Here is a 21,506-nt window from a genome sequence, read left to right as displayed (position 1 = left end):
CATGTTCAGTAGAATCACACTGGACAAGCCTTGGTATCGAAGAAAAAAACCTTGTGTGAAAGCAGGTGGTTGATTCAGTCAAGTAACAGTAGTCATCGGTTAGCCACAAACAAGCCCAAACCACGATCCACTCAAAACACAATATTCATTCTCTCCATTGCAACCACCAACAGGATTTTTCACTGTCCGCCTATTTGGATCAAAATGGCTTAGCCATTTCATAAAGTGTTTCTGATAAGTAGTAACACATTGCAAATCATGAGATAAAGCAACAACCCTAAATGAAAATAAACTCATTACAGCTGTGAATTTTGTGTGCTTAGATCAACACTACAAGGGCTGTTTATTTTTCATTGTGGGAGCAGATGACATGATTAAAAGGAGAGGTAATTCAATCAAGTTTACAAAGTTGATAGTTTAGTGTTGCACAGTCATAACAACTTCCCAATTGATACATTGCTCCTTAAACTAACAATTTCTGCATTATGTAAAGGTCCATGCAACAGTTAGACCAGAAATGTCATAACTTATAAACAAATGGCAAATAAAGACACTAGGCCAAAACCTTTATCACCATGAGGCTAAATATTGGGCCAAAATTCCACTTGAAACTTAAAAGCCTAAATTACCTTTGCTGATTTAGAACTGCATAAAATCAACATAAAATGTTGACCGGGCACGCAGTGATTGTGTTTGGACTGTGGCCCAGTGGATCGTAGAATAAGCTGAATGATAGGGATGAGGACCATTTCAAGTGGTCTACCCATCAAAACACATAAAGGAAAGCTCTGCACACCCTCTTTGGAATCAGGGTTGGCGTACTGTACAAAACAAGAAAAGAGTTTAAGTTGCTCACAAAGTTCTGTTTGAGGAGGTAAGGTGAAATAGCCGGCACAAGTTTCTTGCTGTCTGCCAAAAGGCTTAAAGGCTCAGAAAAAGGTTAAATGCGCTAATCTACAAACGTTTACATGGTTTTTACATAATGGCTTATTTTCAAATTAAACCTGGACTCTGGTTGGTAGGGGCCAGGCAGCCCTCCCCTCCAGCTTCAGCTCCTCCATCCCTTTTATGAACTTTGAATCCAACCTCCGTCTGTGGTGAGCAGTGCACAAACATCTCTCCCAAATTGCTAGCAAATGCTGATACGCTTGAGGTACAGGAGTCATTTTCTGTGTATACATTTTCACAGAACTTGAGTGCTAGTTGACATGGTGAGAGAGAAAAAAGGTCCTGTATGAAAGAGAAGGGTAGTGTTGTTTTTATTTCTCTTTTAGCCTTTTCACTAAGGTGCCTCTTAATTTGTCAATCTAAAACAACCTTACATCCAAAGCTTGCTCTGTTGAACCTAAAAACATACAAACCTACTACGCTCTTTTTGCTTTAGTGTGCCAAGTTAGGCATTGACAGGGTCATGTTCAGTAGGCACAACAAATCCAGGTAGTACCACCCCTGCTACAACACGCATATTTAAAAATGAGACTGTAAACCAGGTGAATTCAAGCTAGTCTATTCCCAATATTCCGTTGCTGTGTTAGCTGGATAGCATCCTCCTCTATACAGTCCTATGGGCAGATAGAGCCGAAGACTTTGTCATGTATCGATATAAAAATTACCACACTATGACAGTTTGTAAGAAAATCCTTCTTTCACTGACTCTGATGGTTCGTTGTGTGATTGCCCCTTTTTGACAGCCATCAAGCTAGCCAAATGTGCCGTGCAAAAAAACTACTCAAGGGGTACACTACAAAGCGAGCTAGGGGAGGTAGCGAGCTAACTTAAGCTCCAATTTGATATTTGGTCAATATACTTTACTTGCTATTCAATTACTCTGCAAGAGAAATTTGGCAAGCTTGGTGCCTGTCAAAGGGGACAACCACCTGACAAACCATCAGTCAGGAAAGAAGGATTTTAATACAAACTGTGTCTTGGCGGGGTCATTTAGGACTGCATAGAGAAGGATGTTATCCAGCTAATGCTAGGTGGGCACTGCCAAGAACACCTGGTACAATTTAGTAAGTGAACTGAAAATCAATTAATTAATTAATAAAAAAATGTTGATAGAAAACATTGAATTGAATTACAATTCATTTCCTGAATTGAATAGAATCGACCCCAACCCTGTGGGTCATGTTGTTCATTAAATACGTAAGTCTATTAGCTCCCCCATCTGGTAAGAAGCAGCATCTCCTTGAGTATAAACAGCAGAGGGGAAATCTAAGATGTGTTCTCTGAACTATAATAGCCGCACGTTCCGACAATACGACTTCCGGTTTCGTTTTCGCGACATCAAAATAAAAGCGCGAGGTAATAGAGCACTGTAAAGTAATAGGATCACAATAGTTAATATTTTTCATGAATTAAGGAAATATTACGTAACAGAAAGTATGGACCATTTCATTTTTTGTTATCATTATAATGTACATATTTGTGCAATTACATGCCATTTTACATTGGGCACATAGTATAATGGACTGTACACAAATAATATTCCAAGGCTAAACATGAACACTTCTAGTATACATATCAAGTGAGTTTCAACCATGAGGGGTGTCATACCCCTGTGTGTTCTTGGCCTTTTAATGTGGCCCAAAAGTTCAAAGGGCCTTGTCTAGATTGCACAGGGAACACATAATGAACTGCACACAAAATATTTTTCCAAAGCTAAACATGTTTACTAATGATTATTATGTGCAATGTAATAGGACGTATTTCTTACAAAAGAAGATATATTTTATATATGCTTTTGTTTCCCATTTAACTAGGATGTATAACATATTGGTTGTTGTAAATAACATTCATTCTCTAATATGAAGTCATCTGTTTTGTCATCTCTTACCTGGACTTGCTAGAACAGTACCTATTGATTATGTAAGGGAATTATTTCAGGACCTTGGACAGCACATCAAAAAAACTGTAGTAATAGTAAAAAGCCAAGAACACTCTGTATGACACCCCTCATGATTGAAACTCACTTGATTCATATTCTAGTGCTGAGAAGTGCTGCTGAGTAGAATGGTAGTAAAAATCATGTTTAGCCTTGGAAAATATTTTGTGTCCAGTCCATTATGTGTTTCCTATGCAGTCTAGAGATGGCACTTTGAATGGTTGGGCCACAGTAAAGGGCCAAGAACACTCTGTATGACACCCCTCATAGTTGAAACTCACCTTATTCATATTCTAGAAGTGTGCTGAGTAGAGTGGTAGTAATAATCTTATTTTTTTGTTATTTTAAAATTATGTGTGTACAGTCCATTATGTGTCCCCTATGCAGTACAGCAGTCTTTCATTGGGGGTAATTAGGATATTAAAAGAATTACAAACCTTTAAAGACACAAATAATATATTGTGAGGATTAAATGTTTATTCCCATATATAGTTCCATATAATTTGTGGTTCCTTTATCCATATTTAGTATTTCTAAATGTTTAGTCAAGTTTAACGTGGGCGCTTTTATTTTGAAAAAATACTCATTTGCATACACCCGCGCTAAGTGGGCGGAGTTCCACTGTTGTCGTTCACAGAACACAGCTGGAAATCTAAAATAAGTGATGCCTTTCCTTCCATGACTCTGAGGCAAATACAATGACATTTACTTTTGTGACTTTCAAGGGCTCACAAATGTCATGTTGCTTCAGGAGTGTATTCTCTGCTCATGCCTCCGATGCCTCCTACATGAATGATGATTGAAAGGGATGTTGTGTTTCAGTAACACACTGAATCAAAAATCACGATTGATAGATTATTGTTTATTATATATATTATACGTATGTATAACTAGCGCAAGACATACCTTGGCATTTGACAAATCATTCATCAGATAATATGGTTTACAACATATACATAAGGTAGGAGAACGTATCAACATAATATATAATATAAGCACTAAACCTGAAAGAGATTAGTTATTAATGTACTTACGGGACTTCTGGCCCCAACCACGCAAATGGAGTCTCGCATAAGAGTAGTATAGGAACCCCAGGACCAGCATGGGACAAAGCACCAGGAGCAGGTTGCGTGTGGGCTTCATTCTCATCTCCAACTGTACATGGCACTATCCGCACTGTCAATGAAGGGGATTGTCAATACAGGCAAGACTCTATGGCCTACTTCCAAATTGAGTTAATATAACTAGCTGCTGACACACACGTATCTACTACATATAACGTTCATATTTCTCAGCTTTGAAATAAATTCCACGGGTCCGCACTCCCTGCAATGCATCAAGTCCTCCCAGACACCTGGCCTGTCTTACCTGGCTAGCCAGTACAACATGGCTGCAGTGCTATATTTATGCTTGCATTATGCAAAGAAAAAGCATCACTTTGGCAAGATATTCATTAAGTGCCAACACTGTCAAATAGGTTGGTTGCCTACCGAGATATAGGGATGCCATCAGGATATGGCTAGATAGCACGGCACAGCTAACGTTAGCTAGCTAGCTAACTGGAACATTGGCTTACCGTTACTTTCAAGATGCGTGTCCCAGATGTTGAGGTGTCTATTTAGTAACATACACGTAGGTAGCTGAAACACATATTTCGACTTTGAATATGCAAGGTTTTGTTATTGTCAACTCGGATTTTCAATGCAAGTGGACTAGTTTCAGCTATATGACCCTTCTTCAGAATGTCAGACGGCTCACGGCTCACTCAGCTGCCTGTCAATCGTACACTCGCGCAACTCGGGGGTGGGACACGCAACATTCTGATGACACGCCGAATCAGTGACAGTGGTTGCTTCAATAAGGCCCCGTACACACTACATCTCAATTAATTTGTCAGTGCTCTTTTTAGTCCTTTATCTTGTCAAGTTCACACACAGTCCTCTTACGAACGAGAGCGACAACCGAATCTACTGAATAAAAACGTAGTGACTTACCGAAGTTGACACCAGTTATGCAAATGACCAAAGTCATGGATATGCGTATGGCAATAGGAGATAACTGCTGGCAGCTGATACGTAGTGGCTATCTCTGCGCAGTGATCTAACACACCCACAGAACAACATTAGGCAAAAGTTGTCATCCTGAAAACATTGTCTATAGTACACACACATCATTCAAAAAACGGTGATAACTAATTTATGAACACAGTAGTCTGAAAAACCTATATTTTAGTCTTCATGTTGGAGATTACCTCTCTTTAACATGATTTGGCAAATATCCATCAATCTTGTTTATGGTTGAGCTGTGGAGTTTGACGGTAAACAAACCCTGAAAGAGCCTTATCTTGCCCAAGTCACAGACGAATATCACTTACAAGGTGCATCCCAGTATCTTGTACACAACCATTAGCTTCAGTTACATAACATGTTTCATCATCAGTAATCATTCAATAACAAATAACAGACACAACATGCAAGCCGAATCCTTTACTGAAACAAACAAATGATCCTTACAAAATGTATGAATGATAATCTGGAAATACAGCGTTCTTTTATCACAGACAAGGAATAGGGTCACACATGAACAAACCTGGAACCAAGATGCTGCTGATAATACCTACTCCCAGGGGGAGACAGAACAGGAACAGACACAACATCCCTTGAGTCAACAGCATATATCTTTAAATAAACTACATATTATTAAATCTCACAGTGTTCTGTGAAAACTGACATAGAACATGTATTATATAAAACAAAGCAATAAAATAGGCGTTTTGATAGAAAACTTTCTTCCCCAGCTACTTTGCATACTTTTGAAAGATGATACAAACTCTTGCTCAGTTGGACTCCTGTTAGCATGGGCATCTATTTCTGACAATAACTCTAAAGTCTTGTCATTTTCACACTCAGACAAGAGCAGTTTACAGGCAAACGATGGACAATGAAGGCCACCTTTCCTAAATAAGAGCATCATGGTCAATGAGCACAGCCAAGTAGAGAAGGGACACACAATCTATTGGAACATCTTATAAATGTACAATTACCATCTTTTAAAACATATGGTTTTGACAAAATAGCAATGGCAGCACACAACTATCAAAATGTCCTCTCAAACTGGACTTAAATAAAAGTGCAACGCACAACTTTCATTAAAAGAACCAACTGGATATAAACGGGGCCCATAGCCCATTCTGAATTGCTATCTCCAATTCATCTCTATAGCAAAAATAGAACATACATCGGTCCAGAACCTCTACAGCATTGCAACTGACAAATGTCTGTATTGCAGAGGTTACTTTCTCAAAGCACCGTATAATAAATAGGCTGGTAAAAAACAACTCTAAAAATGGAAAAGCTATATTCATCGCATTCCTACAAAATACAATATTCAGGAATGCAGTCAACATTGTGAATCTGCTAAAAGAGGAGGCATATTAGCTAATAAAATGGCATTGCACCTCCTTTAAACCAAACATTGGTACAAGTATCACCCTCAAACTAGGAAAATAAATACATCTAAATGACCAACTGGCAACATTCTGTGAAATAGTGACTCAGAAAGCACTCTAATTTGTGTTAATGAGTGGCAGTAACTTTTGTGTCTACTTCACTCTCTTTAGAGATTATTCTAATGCATGGATTATTTTCAGAAAGTTACATGGAGCAAATGTCATGGTCCGATATTGCTTCAATTCAAGTTACAGCTGCTGGGCACTACCAAGATGCCATCAAAAGTGGCATGGCAGTTTCCTTCCTATACAGAGAGTGGAAGTGGTGGTTTGTTCATAGTCCTTGATCATAGTCAAAGAAAACATACAGGAAATAAATGCTGTGAGTGATGAAGGGTAAATGGATAACAACAGTCCAATCTGAGGGTCCTGGACCAAAGTTCTCTCAGAAAAAGTCCTTTTGTCAGAGCTACACTCACTCAGTGGCTAAATTAAGGTAAAGTGAGCAAAAGTCCAGAATATCAGTGCTGGTGGTCTCTGGATGAGTAGGCAGGTTTTGGTTGGCTACTCCATGATGGCTCTGTAGATCACAGGTTCAATGTAGTCTCCTCTGTACCTCGAGTTGATCACTCTCTGCCTCTTTGACACCTTTATGATCTTCTCCTCCTCAAAGATTCCATCAAAACGCATGTCGGATGCCTTAGACTGTAGAGATTGCAGGGCATGCAAAAAAGGCTCATTAGCAAAGATGCAGGTACATAGGTTGATGGTTTTAGGTTGATAGTAGTACTATACATATTCAGCAGCTTTGGATATGTCAGGTGCACTCACCAGTCTTGACTTGACTCTCTTAGGGAGTTCCTCATCCAGAGTGTAGACATCATCCCTCTTGGCTGTCAGTTGTGACCCATCCTCAAACTCCACCTGCATCAAATAACACCATGAATTCCACAATCAATGCCATACTGGATAACACACAATGTTGTCGAGCAAGAGTTTGAATATCCTTACCAGGTACATTTGGATGACATGAGCTGCCACAAACTTGGCCCCATAAACAAGGCCATCTGTCCATCGCACCTGCACCACCTCACCCTTGGGTGGGGGGCCTAGCTGGGCACAGTCCCGGCTCTACCAATGGAAAACAGTTATTAAATACAAAGATACACTATCTGTACCTATTACCAAATATAAAGACAAACCATTGCATTGTACTGAAGAAACCAAACAAAATCAGATGAGGTATACCCACTAACCACAATTCTGAACAACTTAAAACATTTTTTTAGCACAACCTATTGCACATCAGTATACCTACCACAATGTCTTCAGGGAAGAGGTTGTCACTGAAAGAACCATCGTCAAAGTTGACTTCGTAAAAGGTCTCCTTGGACAGCTGCACCACATCACACTGGTAGTAGCGGCCATTTTTGTGCTTGCATATCACCCTCTGTCCAACAGTGAGCTCATGCATGGCTGCTTTATTGCGCTGAGAAAGTAGAGAGATAAATCCTTAAACGGGATTGGTTTAATGCACACATGCTAGTCAAAGATACGTTACCAATCTGGGAAATACATTCCTCAACATTGGCAAAGTACTGCGGAATGTAAACTATGAAGACAGAAAAGCAGAGGTCCCCAAAGTGGTGGTTTAAAGGGTGTCCTCATACCTCTGTCTGAACGGGGCCCTTGTGCCTGCAGCAGGTGACATAGACTACAAAGGGCCATTCGTCTGGCTGCATGAGGATTCCAGCGGCCTGGGCACAGGTGGGGTGGTAGGCTGTAGGACAGCGGCCATGGGAGCACTGCACACAGCAGCCAGACGTCTTCTTCATCCGCTTCTTACAGTAGTAACATTTCTGCCAGAGATAAAAATACACTGAGACAGGAAAGGGAAGTCCCCACACACAACACAGGGAAAAACGCTACTTCCTGCCAGGCTCCATAACCTTGACAAATACAATGGCTGTCATGATTCATATCATGAAATTCTGAAATAACACATCACACATCTCAGAGGATATATAGAGACATGTTATTTCTTATCTTGACAGAAATCACATGCCAAAAGCTCTGCCTGCACTTAATCAGAAACTCACGTGACATCTTCTAATAGTCTCTCAGTCTGATGTCATAATTGGAAAGCAGAACCGAAGTCACATGTCTAGAGGCAGATGTTCCCACCACACTTGTGACACACTGCAGGCAACTCACCAGTTTGAACCTCTGTAAAGGTATCCCACTCAGGTCCACTGGGCTTCTCTCACTGATGTTTACAAAGCGTGCCTCCAGTACCGCTACTGCACACAGTACATGTACCCACCTACACCACACAATGACATGTCAATACCCACGTGTCATCATCATTACTCAATAGTACAAATGATCGCTAAACCTGTCAAAAGACTGTCTGTCACTCTATGAACAGAAGTGAATGGACCAAGACTATCATACTAAAGGCTACTACAAAAGTATACAGTTCAATCATATTGTACGCAGATGCAATGGCTTGAAACAGTTCAGAGGGCATCCACTAAACCACAGAGCGGTGTCCACGATGTGGGCAACCATTTTTGACACCACAGTCACAGCTGTTCACAAATGCTGATGTAGCTGATGCACCTTGACTGTAAATAGTGTTTGTACCTCTACCATTGTCCATTAGGTAACAGTGTAAACGCTCAGGGAGACCTGACTGCTGAGGTCAGCAAATGTTAACCCAGCACACTCACTTGTCATTATTGGCTTTCTGCAAGGCTCCACCCCTCAGTGAACACAAACAGCAACTCTGCAATCAGGAGAACAAACTGTCAACCATCTTCCCAGCCATTTAAACATACTGCAAAAGCAAGATGACCAGTAACAGTCATATCATCATGGGACTACTGCAAATCTGCTACCTGCCTACTGGCAACAGTAATGGATACATGGCTCACAAATAATAAACAGTCACCTCAGTTAAATGGTACTGACATGGCTCTTTAATAATAGAATTGTGAATTGTAAGGTTGTGTTGAGATATAAAACACTGACCTCAGTCATGGCGTTGGCCTTGCAGCGTGCACACCTCCAGTCCTTAGTCACGCTGGCTGGATCCACACCATAACAGCCTGGAACAGCACAACACATAAGAGCTCAGCTGAGTGATGGTAACCCAGTCATTACTATAAAGAGGGGTGTTGTGTGGAGGAGTACTCACTGGTGTGCACACGGACATTGCAGTGGGAGCAGCTGATGAGCAGACTGGTGCCGTCCTCCTCCAGATGTGGGGTGGGGACCTGCTCCTGTTCCTCAGCGCCCTCCTCCTCTGTGGTGGTGGTAAAGCACATCTCTGGGATCAGAGGTTTGGTCCGCATCCGCCCCCCAGACGTCACCGGCGCAGAGTCAGCATCGTCACTACACTCGGTCTGGTCACAGAGAGAGAGAAGGACACAGACATACCGCTACTGTAGGTTCAGATTGGGAGAGATAAACATGAAACATCCCCATCACTGACACATTATATCAGAACCAAGGAGAGATACAAGAACTGCTTCTCTGCCAAGACTCAGAGGAGATTGAGAAACAATTGATGGGAAACCCTGAGGAATAATGGTTGACAATACTAGAAAAGGAAGAAACTTTGTGGGCTTAAATTGTCTTATTTTGGTAGTTGGTCAAGTTAAAACGTGGTTTAGATAAATTGTAAATGTGCTTAATGTTTAGTAAGTCTAAATAGTATCAAATTATTTAAGTAGGGTCAGTCAGTACACATTTTAAAGTTGGATCGAGTTGTCAAGCTTAAAACATGAGGCGACGCATTTTAGTATCATACTGTTTTTTTACAACACAATGGTCCTCATAAAAACCCATTTTAATTCACGCAACTTAAAAAGGTTTAATGTTTAAAAAGTCTAAATAGTATCAAAACTCTGAATGGAAGTTATTTAAGTGGAGTCAGTCTACACATTTTAAAGGTGAATTGAGGTGTAACCTATGAAAAAGTGGATACATTTTGAAATGCCCCCATTCAGAGCGAATGGCCATAGAAATTAATAGGATTTCAGGCAAATTCGAGTACAGCTCAAAAAGTATAAATGGTTTTAAAAATATGTATTCAAGCAACTCAAATTAAACAACTCTAGGCATTTAAAAGTTGATTAAAGTGAATAGGTTAAGCAGTTTAGGCTGTGCACACAGCAGTATAGGCATGAATGGGCTTGCATGCGAATTCGAGTAAAGCTCAAAAAGTGACAAATCTGAACGGAAGTTCTTTAAGTGGAATCAGTCTACACAGACAGATACAGTAGACAGATGGATAGATGGTGTGAGCCTTGGGTAGTTCAGTGGAGTGGGTAGAAAGTTGGTTCGTTAAGTGGTTGAGAGTGGTGGTTGGTTAATGAGTTGCACTAATTATGACTAAGCTTGACAAATCCCCCATAAGATGAGTGCCGAGTCATCCTCCTCACCTGCTGGTATGTCTGGAACAGCATGCAGATGGAGCAGTAGGGAGCCTTTAGACCCATGCGTCGGTTGTACTCCTTCTCCCTCTTCAGGTTAGAAGGCCTGTGCTGCCACAGGTGAGCCAAGGGTTTGGCCCAGGACTCCCCCTCCAGACCATCCTCCTCCAATGGGACCTGCTCCTGCAGCTCTAAGGGAAAACACACACACACACAATTATTTAACCACAACAATTTCCCTGCAAACATGAACTGTACAAACATAGATACGTACACACTAGCACACCTTCCCCCCCACATTTACATGCACCCACGCACACGTGAGTGATGCATCTTATTTTCTCTCCCCATGTCTAACCATGCCTGACACTGCTTCTCTATCTGTCTTATCTATTTGGGCTTGTGGAAGGAGGCCTTACTTTGGCTAAACCCTGTGACCCTCTTTGTGGTAAACAGTATTGTGTCCTTTCTCACCATCATCACTCATGCTGTCCTTTATCAGAGGGTGGTGGTGAGGAAGCTTTCCCAGATTGCTTGGTACATCCTCAGCCCCCTGGTGGAATAAAGAAAATGTTAAGACAACAAAATAAACTGCAAAAAAAGATGCTAAAAGAATTGGCCCCAATGTATATCTAACCAACACCAGAGGACACAGCCAACAGACTGTGTTTCAGTGTGGTGTGATGTTTGGAATCCTCTCTTACCTTACTGTCATCCTGATCATCATCCGTCTCACTGTCACTGTCGCTATCGCTCCTCCTCTCCTCCTTGCAGGGGGTCTCTCCCTCACTGTAGTCTCCCTTAGCGTAGCTGTGGACTTGTAGCACATCAGCAGGGCTCAGGGTCCTCTGGAACTGCCTGTGTGCAGGGCTGGAGCTGCTGGGCGGCGTTGTGTCCTCACTGGGTCCTGCGTTCTCTGAGCCTGGAGCTGCTGGCACTGGTTGCTGTGGCTCAGATGGGGTAGATTCAGGAAGGACTGAAGAGCTCCTAACTTTTGTAGGTTTCTCTATGTTGGGTTGTGGCGGAGGTTTCTCCTCTTTTTTGCTCTCCTCTGGCTTGGGCTTCAGTTGCTCTGAAAAAACAATAGGAATTGCTGGAGGCAATTATTTTACAATACCCTCCTGGACATCTGAATAGTATACATTCATATCATGGGATGAGTTACCTGAGCAGTTACCTTTATCTGCCTTGCTGGGTCCTTCAATAGCCTGCTTCTTCTGGACCAGCTTGGCTTTCTTCTGCTCCACCTCCCCCTCGTCTTCAGCCTGACCAGTGTCCCGGTCCTCTGAAGTCTCCACACCGTGCTGGCGCTTTGTCCCAACCTTCGGCTTTGGGCTGGGGCAGAGTTCAGAAAATAGTGTGAATACGTTACAATAGCACTATAACACAACATAATAGGGTCAGCTCAAAGTGGTCACCAACGCCCACACAGTGAAGTGAAAAGTACAGACCTTTTCTGCTCCTGAGCTGTGCCTGGGGTGTCCTCATCTACGGCCTCACTTGAACCCTCCTTCTCAGGCTCGGGCTTCTCTCCTTTCAGGAACACAGCTGCCTCTGGTGTGGGCTTGGAGTGGTCAATAGGTGTGTTGTCCTTCCCGGCCATCCATAGTTTGTAGCGATCCGGCTGGAACTTCCGTACAAACACGTCCATGGAGATCTTCACCATGTCCTTACGGCAGGAGCACTGATGCAAGGAAAAAGAGGATCAGTTATGAGAATGAAGCAGGCAGTTGAAACACCAAAAACTAATAACTAGAACTATTTCCTATTGAGATTATTAAAGCAATCAAGCTATGTTCATGTATCTGTACATACTACTGTGGCTTGTTTGCCATAATCGATCCATCGCTGAGTGGCAAAGTTAGTGGACTCTGCACAGTTGAAGCCATGGTTGAAACCAGCATGGTAGCCGAAAGGAAATGTCACAATGAACTGTCCTGCTTCCTGGGTGACCTAAACACAAAACAGACGAACCACTCAAACAGCTGATTTAGGTGGGAAAACAACATTAAAAAAAAAACTACAATCCAAAACAGATAAAGTAAAGGTAAAGAGTCTGCATAGTTAAAGCTGAGTTTTTTTGCCATTAAAAGAGAGGTCACCTTCTCAAATGGTATGCCATATTTCTTCAGGATCGAGGGTGAAATTAAAGTCATCTTGTGCCGCAGGAACGCCTCACAGCTTTGAGCACTTCCAGGGAAAAAACCTGTGTGAAAAAGCATTGAGCACAACATGATATAGATAAAGACTATTTTGGTTTTAAGTTGACAAAGAAACTTCATACATAGACATGTGGCCAAAAATTAGGAAATTCCTTTGGACGTACCCTTAGCAAGGCGCTCCAATCGTTTCCCATGTTCTGGGGGAACAACATACCTGGAGAAGGATAAAATAACATAAGTCTGGGTAGAAGCGCCTAACAAGCTAATGACACAAATCCCATTATTAAGTTAGCATTCTGTAGATGTCAGTTAATATAGGTGTGATCTTACCAGGACTTGGGCTCTCCAAAGTGAAGGTAGTTGATGCTATAAAGATCCATGTCCTCAGTGTGCCAGGCAAAGGTGCTTTTCCACATGCCAAAATACAGGTATGGTGTGTTCACCCCTTTGATCTTGATCCCACTTTCCCGCTCCACTGTGTCTAGGATGGTGTTCAGATGTCCAATGTTCCACTCAGTCACATCCTATGAGAGGTGAGAAGCAATGTTGTCAATGACAAGGTCATTAATGTGTAACCGTATGTTGTAGAGACAAATGAGGACCAATGGAGGGAGAATAAAAGAAAAAGGTGATCACAATAAATTAATAGTGATTAACCCAAGTTAGATAAGAGGGTGAATCACTTACTGGATCATACAGTGTTCCATTGACATCTGCTCCATAGAGAGGTGGGTTAAAAGTCAGGTTCTTCCAGAACTTTCTCTCAAGCTCCTCAAAATCAACATATCGGGGATTACAAAACCTAGAATGACAACGGTAATGGGTGATTAGATACATTGGAGTGTTTTGAGTATGACCATGTTTAGAGCTTCCTTATGTTGTGTGTGCTCACTTGTCTGTGTTAGCAGTCTTGCGGAACTCTCGGACAGTCATGGGCTTCTTCTGAATGTTGTACTGGGTAAAGAGACCTGACTGGCCAGTCACCACCTGCTGGATGGGTGCCGGAATCACCAGGTCATCTATGTCATCATAGGAACGTCTGGGCTTCCAGTCTTTCGGTGGAACAACCTGCACAACACAAACATGACACAGGACAAAACTCATCAGACTGCACACTGTGACATTCAACTGTATATTGTTCTCCTAATTCAATAATGAATGCATATGCTCCCCAAAGAAGTACAAACCTTTAAAAACTACGTAATATAAATGTATTATGTATAAATATAATTGATTAAAGACCACCCACCTTTGCCATTCCAGCTTTATGTGCTCCCTGTGATTCCATGTAAGCAATGTAGCGGCTGAAATCCTTAAATTCTTCCTTAGAGGGGTGAAAGGTCATTATCCTAGAGCCAGGAATCTGGGATGCTGTATCTGTCGCCATCCTGGACAAGTCCCTTTGATCTAGGTCTAGATCTGCAGATGCTGAACAATAGAATGTTTTTTAACAGATACATTGAGCATTCATTTCTCAAACATTGTGGGAACGTACTACATTACAATTATCCATGTATGACATGACTGTGATTATAGCGCAGAAGAGTTGAAAATGTACTCTACCACCTGTCGCCCCCTACAGTTTAACACAAACTTCATCCTACAAACACTGGTTAACAGTTTCATGCTGTGAACATAATCTATAGCTACTTGTTTAGCACCTAAAAGCATCCTCAACTATACCATAAAGATTACACATAATAAAAAATCACTACTGGTGTGAGGATATATTACACATTGCAGAACTAAGCTTGCTAAATACCATCAATCTTGGGCTAAAACGTTAGCTGGTTTATTTAGCTATCAGTATCAACAATTAGACAAGTTAAATAAGTAGCTAACTGGACTGATCCGTTATACAACTTAGTCTCCTTGAAATGAGGACGAGTTCTAGCAATTACGTATCTGTGGCAAAGCTGTTAAAGTTAGCTGGCTAGCTAATGACTTACTTTTTAAAGAGAGAAGCTGCTTCCTGACAGGTAGCTAAGTAGCTAGCTGTCAAAACGCTTATGGTCCTACCCACTTGCCGATTGTGATTGGACAAACTCCTGATAAAGACAGCTACTGAAGTTCTGATTGGTTTAATGCCAAGTCCTTTTAAAGGCAGGGTCCCAGCGTCTCTCTCCCTATTGACATGCTAAGAACTATAAGCAACGTCTTCTTCTTCCAGATAAGATAGCACTCTTCAATAGCAACACAGTAATAAGGAGTATAATAAATAATTCTCTCATGTTGCCAAATACCAAAGAGAATAAACACAACTTTGAAGAACAGACTAACTGGTTAGTCAGCTAGCGAACGTCGATGTAGCCTTCGTTTGCTAGGTAGCTAGCAGCGCAGATCAGCTATCCATTTTCCGCTACGCACAAACATGAATTATTCTTAGTTAGCTACTTAAAAGGCAGCACGTTTTGAAGCTTGGAACATTAACTTACGTATTTCGACCTAGCAATACGTGATTACTCCTTCCAGATCTTCTGTACTAGAAATTGAAAGCAGGATTCACCATGGGTTAGGAAGATAGTCCTCCATTATTATTCCAGTTTAACACGCATGCTCTGTGTATGTTTGTTTACAAGGATGAAGGAGGGCGTGTCTCACGTTCACTCCGACAAATCTCTAGACCCCGCCTCTTTTATACCAACCGGTCGTCGATTTCATGAACAAATACATTTCAGCCTTTATAGAAACATGTTGTCCATGCAAATGAGGTTCAGATTCGGTTTGAGTTTTATTCAGAAACATAGTGTCTGTTTTTATGGATATTACCTTAAATATATTGTTGTGAATACAGTCATGCCTACCTGAAGAACGCACAGGACAAAACGTATTCAAAGTGATGGTTGGCAAACTATCAAAGACAATCTTAGCTACATCTCCAGATAATCCAGTATGCCAGAGGAATAGCCTACTGTTATTGAATGCCATAATTGATTGTGATGATCTCATGGGGCATCATGCAGTACTGTAAATATAATTATCTATTGTTTTCCATCAGTCTGTATTCTCTGTGGTTACATGTATGACAGATACGACTGAATAGATAGTAAGAATAAAGAGTGAAGATGGAAAACGATGTAGTGTAGAAAATGCCCCCTTTCCAACAATGTGCCATGAATTGTCATGATTTACCCACATTTTCACATACTTCACCCTGAGTATCTGCTTCTCCCCTCTGGGTATCTGGGTCCCCACCTGTAAACTGAACAAGTATAAGCACTCATTTGTTCCCAAAATTGTCAAAACCTAAAAAGCATAATGTAAAAGCAGAGTTAGTAAACCACTGACAGAATATATAAGGGCAGTGTGAAATATATGTATTATTCATGTGGCTGTACGAGATGTGTATGGCATGGGTAACATGCAATGTATCTATTAATTATATGTCAAGTTACATTTACATTTATGGCATTTAGCAGACGCCTTTATCCAAAGCGACTTACAACAAATACATTTGTTTAAGTAAGTGAATCATCTATCCAATAGTCATCATAAGACAAAGTAATCAATGCTCACACCAGGGGCCATTGGCAGTCATTTCACTGCTTCAGCTGCACAGAGCTCACATACAAGACACAGTAAGGAGGAGGAGATACTGGGCTCCATTATCCTTGAGCAAATAGTGCTGAACTGAGCAAGAAAAAACACTAACGCCACAGGATACCCTACACCATGATCTGTACCTAGAGGACATGGTGATCCTTCAACCAGAGTTTTAGTAAACAGTCTGTTTCATAATAAGTTCATAAGTTCATACTGTACAGTGTTTTTTTTGTATACAGCAGTGCTGTGTGTGAGAAAGAGTGAGAGAGAGAGAGAGAAAGGGGGGGGGGGCAATTCTGGTACTGTACCTACAGTAATCCAAGACAGTTTGTGCAATTTGTGCAATATTCCAGGGGCTCTGAAGGATAGCCGTGGCTAGTCAGGCCAAGGACATAGGCACAGGAGGGACACCCACCATCTGTTCCCCTGGAACTGGCATACTGCCCACAGAAAACATTGCTATGTGCTCATATAGGACAAAAAGGGCCATACAAACAACATTATTAAAAAACCCAATTATTCAACTTTATTAACATCAAGGTTTTTGCGACATTTTTCCTCTCCTTTTTATTAACAAATAGAAAACAGATCGTGTATACAACAGATTGAACCCCTACGGCACTATTCGAAGACAAAGTGAAATGAATCATTTTTATAGTCCCACTCATCCAAATTCACCTCACTTTGCAATCCTAGCCACTTAAGAGAGAAACGCTTAACTATATGTAGAGATCCTCCACCGTACATTGATGCTGCTTCTTTGTGTTACAGGAGACCGTCCTTCTGTACCACAGTGTGATATACTAGAACAGCAGTTATACCATGGATGTAGATTCAGTGATAAAGGAGTTCATCTGGGTTGTCATCTGCTGTGTGGGCCAGTAAAGGTGAGGCCACTTGTTTGCAAATGGAAATGTGCAGTTCATACTTCAGCAGGGTAATCAGAAATACATGGATGGATACTGTCTGGTCGTTTTAACACTTCCCATAGGAAGAGGATGTTGGATGTTGTACTGTACATATGTCTGGGATGTGGAGCACTGCCCCAGACCAGGTAGGTTAGACCAGAGCCAACGTCCCACTGTGCCTTTTGGGAGTCATAGTCCACCTCAGACGAGGCTCACCTGCGAGGTGAGAACTAAGGAGGTGCTGTCACAGGACAAACAACCTTTCCGAAATACTGGTATCTTTCTTTTGCTGTGTTGAAGTCTCGGAGCGACAGCCATAGAGAAAATCACAGTTAACAGCTATTGAGAAAAAAGCCAGAATCTGTACATGGTAGATTTTTCGTCATAAGTCTATTCAGTTGTATAACCATATGTTTATTTTATAGTCCACTACCTCTGTGTGTTTTTGATCTCTACTGTGGAGATTAATCATTCTGTAGTACCAGGAAGTGAAAAGGCTTATAAAAGTGTGTCCCCCATCCCATTGAATAACACCAACCAGATAATGAGAACATTATAATATCATAATTATCAAAAAAAAAAAAAAAAAAAATATTAGCAGCTGAGTATGCGTTCTCCAGTATTAATAACTCGGAGCATGTAGAAAAAACATGTCCCTTGTGCAAAAAAAAAAAGAAAACTCAAAAAAGATACAAATGAATTTAAAATAAGACCCATTGGACATACAATAACCAGTGTAGATGATTAGAAAATAATTTCTAAATAATAATAACATATTTATAATGGTAATGGTAATAATAATAATAATAATAATAATAATAATAATAATAAAAAGCAGAACAATAATTTTTGATAACAAGCAGGAGGCAGAAGTAGGGGTTATGTAGTGTGCAGTATAGACATCAGAATGAAGCATACTGAAGCTTTTTAGGTTATTTTTTGGGGGACTTCAGTGAAGGGTTTAAAGCAGGTTCATTGTGCCAGTTCAGGAGTACTCCTCCTACTGCAGGTTGTCCAGTGAGAAATGTGCTCTTGCCCCTTCCTCCTCACCCCTCACCCCTCTCCCCCTTCTCTTGTCCCTCCGACAGCCTCTGGACTGAGTCAGCAGGGTGGATATGGCTCAGAAGGGACACACAGCTCTCCTGAAGGGACTTTCCAGGGCTTTCTGGGAGTGGTTATGTTGCATAGTGATCAAAGCTTCCAAGGTACTCCAGAGCTGCCCTGTAGCACAGCTGGTACTGGTCCTGGGAAAACAGAGAGAAACAAATCCATGTCAGTCAACAGGGTGAGATCTATACTCTGGAGAGTGCTACAGCACACTCCCTTGGCAGAGCATTTAAAATTATAAACAAAAAGTATTTGTATGAAAAGTATGAATGGAAACCTTGGCTTAGTCACTTCCACCCAGGATCATCTGGGCCTCATGCAGTCACACCCCTTCCCTAACCAGTCTAACTCACACATCATCCCACCCCACCCCACAGCATTATGACTGTACCTCTGTCTGCACCATGGCTGGTCTCTGGGTTCGCAGTGTCTTGACGGTCTGGAAGAGGTCCACCACTCCCTCATACCTCATCCTCTCCAGCACTATGCTCAATGTAATGAAGACACCAGTTCGACCGACACCAGCACTGTGGGGAAACAGAGAGTTACAGTATGCATAGTACACGCACACCTACACACCCACAGAACGTAACAGAACGTATACATACACACAAACATCCATGCCCACATGCACGCATACACACACTCATGTACTGTACACACGCATGCACGCACGCACGCACGCACGCACGCACACACACACACACACACACACACACACACACACACACACACACACACACACACACACACACACACACACACACACACAGAGTGAACTATGAGTTAACTGTATGTGTATCATACCATTGGTGTCCCTTACCTGCAGTGAACAGTGATTGGTCCATCCTGCCCAAACTGTTCCTTGGTTTTATGCACTTGGCCAATGAAGTCAATGAAGCCTTCCCCAGTTTTTGGCACGCCTTGCTCAGGCCAGTCAGTGAACTGGAACTGCCGAATGGTCCTAGACTGGCCATCCTGAGAGGTGGAAGGGTGGAGTAGGAGAGGGACATTAGGGAGAGGCAGAGAGTGAAGTGTCTCTTTCTACCTTGGTTCACAGCTTTGTATTTCTGTTTTGTGAAATTAATATATCTGCCGAACTCAACCGGGGAAAAATGTCTGATGGGTTCACCCAACAAAGGCAGGTATAAAACAAAATGTTGATGAACAAACATATCTTTCTCTTTGTCTTCCTTCTTGTCTTTCTTCCAGCTGTATGTCTGTGAGTAGACATGCCGTGTGGTCTCTCTCTCTCTCTCTCTCTCTCTCTCTCTCTCTCTCTCTCTCTCTCTCTCTCTTTGCTCTTTCTCTCATTTACCATGAGGGTAGAATGTAACATTTATTATGATGTATTTTCCTTGTAATAGACAGATTTGTTTACAATGTTATTAAAGCCTCATTTTATATATTCTCACTTGACCATTCTTGCTCTAGTGAGTTGCTCCTAAACTCAACAATTCTTTGCACATAGTGTTAATTACATTAAATGGAGTCAGATTATTAATATTACAGTATGCTTTGTTATTAACTATACAGAACCAGACTTCCCTGCCAATCCTTCTTATTGTAAACTGCCAACCTATAAGGCTCTACAACAGTGCTAATTACATGTGTGGGTTGCAAAAAATGTCACCTTTACACTGCTCTATTTACACAATACACTCTGAAAAAACATTTCAGTGTTCCTATCATGAACTGAACCCTACAAGGAACAGAACACCATGGATGATTGGATGGTTGGATGGAGTTGAACATACCCTGGCATCTGTGACCTTGAACTCTCTCAGGATATACTGAGGCATGTTGTATTCAGCCATGGGGTCCACAACAAAGTACTGGTACCGGGCAGAGCGCTCTGCTGGCCAATACTGATGGCACTTTTCCTGTGAGACAGACAGAAATTGTCAAAACCTGTAGCCCATACATCATCAAACATTGCATGACTGGTCTAAGCAAGTGCACAGTATGTGCATCACGTCTTCCACTGACCCGTCCCATCTCTCTGAGTTTGGTCAGCATCACTACGATGGTGGAGTTGTGCTCCCATAGCATCCTCCAGAAGTCCTCGGTGGTCTCGGCCAATGGGCCCTGTGTGGCCATGTAGGCCTTCTGCTGCCTATGGATAGGGACACAGAAAAGAAAACAGTGAGCAGAAAACATCAGAACTCTCAGGGACACACCTCAATAGAACCCGACAGAGTAGCCATATTTAGCCCTGAGTGCACTACGCTACTGTGATCTGAGAAGCACTTGTGATGCTTATCAAGGATCGGCTTGGGAATTACGCCTTGCCTGACAGATAATGCATCCTCTCCAAGCCACTGAGAGAACCGTGGCGTTGCTTACAGTATGGGGGTTTATTCTACTGAATGACCACTGGGGGACAGTGTTAAGCTATGAGAGAGGGTATTGTTGATGGGAGTTTGACAAGCATTCTCAAAACATGTGAGTGCCAGCTAAGCCTCAGCCCAGCACACACACATTCATAGGACCAGACCATGAGCCAGACACACATCTGAAGGTGAACTGCTTCAGGGTGGGAAATTAGTGAAATATATGTGATATGATCCTGCATGTTTTAGCCAACTATACAGTGAAAAGAACTGGTAGAACTGTAAGCTCTTTTGGTCTTTGAATCCTTTCAGTCGGAGTTCTGCATTGACAAATTGGAAATGAGCAGGCCTGCAAATTAACATTTGAATCTCAAGGTCAGCCATAGAGATCATTGAGACAGGTGTAAAATGACTGCAGTGCGTGACATCAGTGATTTGCATCATAGTGACAGAGGATGTAGCGACGAGTTAGAATACCTTAGTTAGTCTACCTTATAACATTTACTCTAAGTTTTACTATTACGGATAACTTAAGAACAGCCGGATAAATTAATAAAATGATTACATTTTCTGTTTAACAAGTGTATTACATTATCAGGCATTAATTACATTATCCGGTTTCATTACATTATAAATGCAAACTTTATTACATTATCTGGTGTCATTATGTTATCACTTGTTA

At 41.6% G+C, this 21,506-nt stretch overlaps 3 protein-coding genes across 10 annotated transcripts in view; all 3 read right to left on the bottom strand.

Annotated features, from left to right (window-relative positions):
* st3gal3a (ST3 beta-galactoside alpha-2,3-sialyltransferase 3a) overlaps positions 1 to 4,685 on the bottom strand; it is a 30,795-nt gene extending 26,110 nt beyond the window's left edge. Inside the window, exons 1-2 of the mRNA XM_083672152.1 lie at positions 4,461 to 4,685; positions 3,919 to 4,060 (exon numbers count right to left, since the gene is read on the bottom strand). Coding sequence (XP_083528278.1) covers positions 3,919 to 4,033 — 115 coding nt within the window. The 5' untranslated portion in view covers positions 4,034 to 4,060; positions 4,461 to 4,685. The remainder of the gene's footprint in view (positions 1 to 3,918; positions 4,061 to 4,460) is intronic.
* A 670-nt stretch (positions 4,686 to 5,355) lies between these two features.
* kdm4aa (lysine (K)-specific demethylase 4A-a) lies at positions 5,356 to 15,470 on the bottom strand. Of its 5 annotated transcripts, none has more exons than XM_083671891.1 (22): positions 15,369 to 15,470; positions 14,183 to 14,361; positions 13,826 to 14,001; positions 13,621 to 13,735; positions 13,264 to 13,457; positions 13,098 to 13,147; positions 12,874 to 12,977; positions 12,587 to 12,724; positions 12,223 to 12,455; positions 11,937 to 12,106; positions 11,476 to 11,843; positions 11,246 to 11,324; positions 10,781 to 10,962; positions 9,532 to 9,775; positions 9,366 to 9,442; positions 9,065 to 9,120; positions 8,547 to 8,655; positions 8,003 to 8,191; positions 7,651 to 7,821; positions 7,344 to 7,463; positions 7,164 to 7,256; positions 5,356 to 7,037 (listed from the first exon to the last, which is right to left on the bottom strand). In XM_083671891.1, exons 2-22 carry the CDS (start codon positions 14,318 to 14,320, stop codon positions 6,897 to 6,899), a joined length of 3,147 nt encoding a protein of 1,048 aa, XP_083528017.1. In that variant the 5' UTR covers positions 14,321 to 14,361; positions 15,369 to 15,470; the 3' UTR covers positions 5,356 to 6,896. The 5 variants fall into 5 exon arrangements, with proteins under 5 accessions (XP_083528017.1, XP_083528015.1, XP_083528019.1 ...); XM_083671889.1 differs by having other exon boundaries at positions 11,476 to 11,864; positions 11,949 to 12,106; XM_083671893.1 differs by having other exon boundaries at positions 9,532 to 9,739; positions 11,476 to 11,864; positions 11,949 to 12,106.
* A 1,506-nt stretch (positions 15,471 to 16,976) lies between these two features.
* ptprfa (protein tyrosine phosphatase receptor type Fa) overlaps positions 16,977 to 21,506 on the bottom strand; it is a 117,221-nt gene continuing 112,691 nt past the window's right edge. For all 4 annotated transcript variants that reach the window (XM_083671685.1, XM_083671687.1, XM_083671686.1 and 1 more), the window contains 5 exons: positions 20,481 to 20,607; positions 20,249 to 20,374; positions 19,315 to 19,469; positions 18,883 to 19,018; positions 16,977 to 18,628 (listed from right to left, as the gene is read on the bottom strand). In XM_083671685.1, coding sequence (XP_083527811.1) covers positions 18,560 to 18,628; positions 18,883 to 19,018; positions 19,315 to 19,469; positions 20,249 to 20,374; positions 20,481 to 20,607 — 613 coding nt within the window. In that variant the 3' untranslated portion in view covers positions 16,977 to 18,559. The remainder of the gene's footprint in view (positions 18,629 to 18,882; positions 19,019 to 19,314; positions 19,470 to 20,248; positions 20,375 to 20,480; positions 20,608 to 21,506) is intronic.

Source organism: Argentina silus, assembly GCF_951799395.1.
Source record: "Argentina silus genome assembly, chromosome: 6".
Classification (NCBI taxonomy): Eukaryota; Metazoa; Chordata; class Actinopteri; order Argentiniformes; family Argentinidae; genus Argentina; species Argentina silus.
This window is presented reverse-complemented; position numbering and strand designations above follow the sequence as displayed.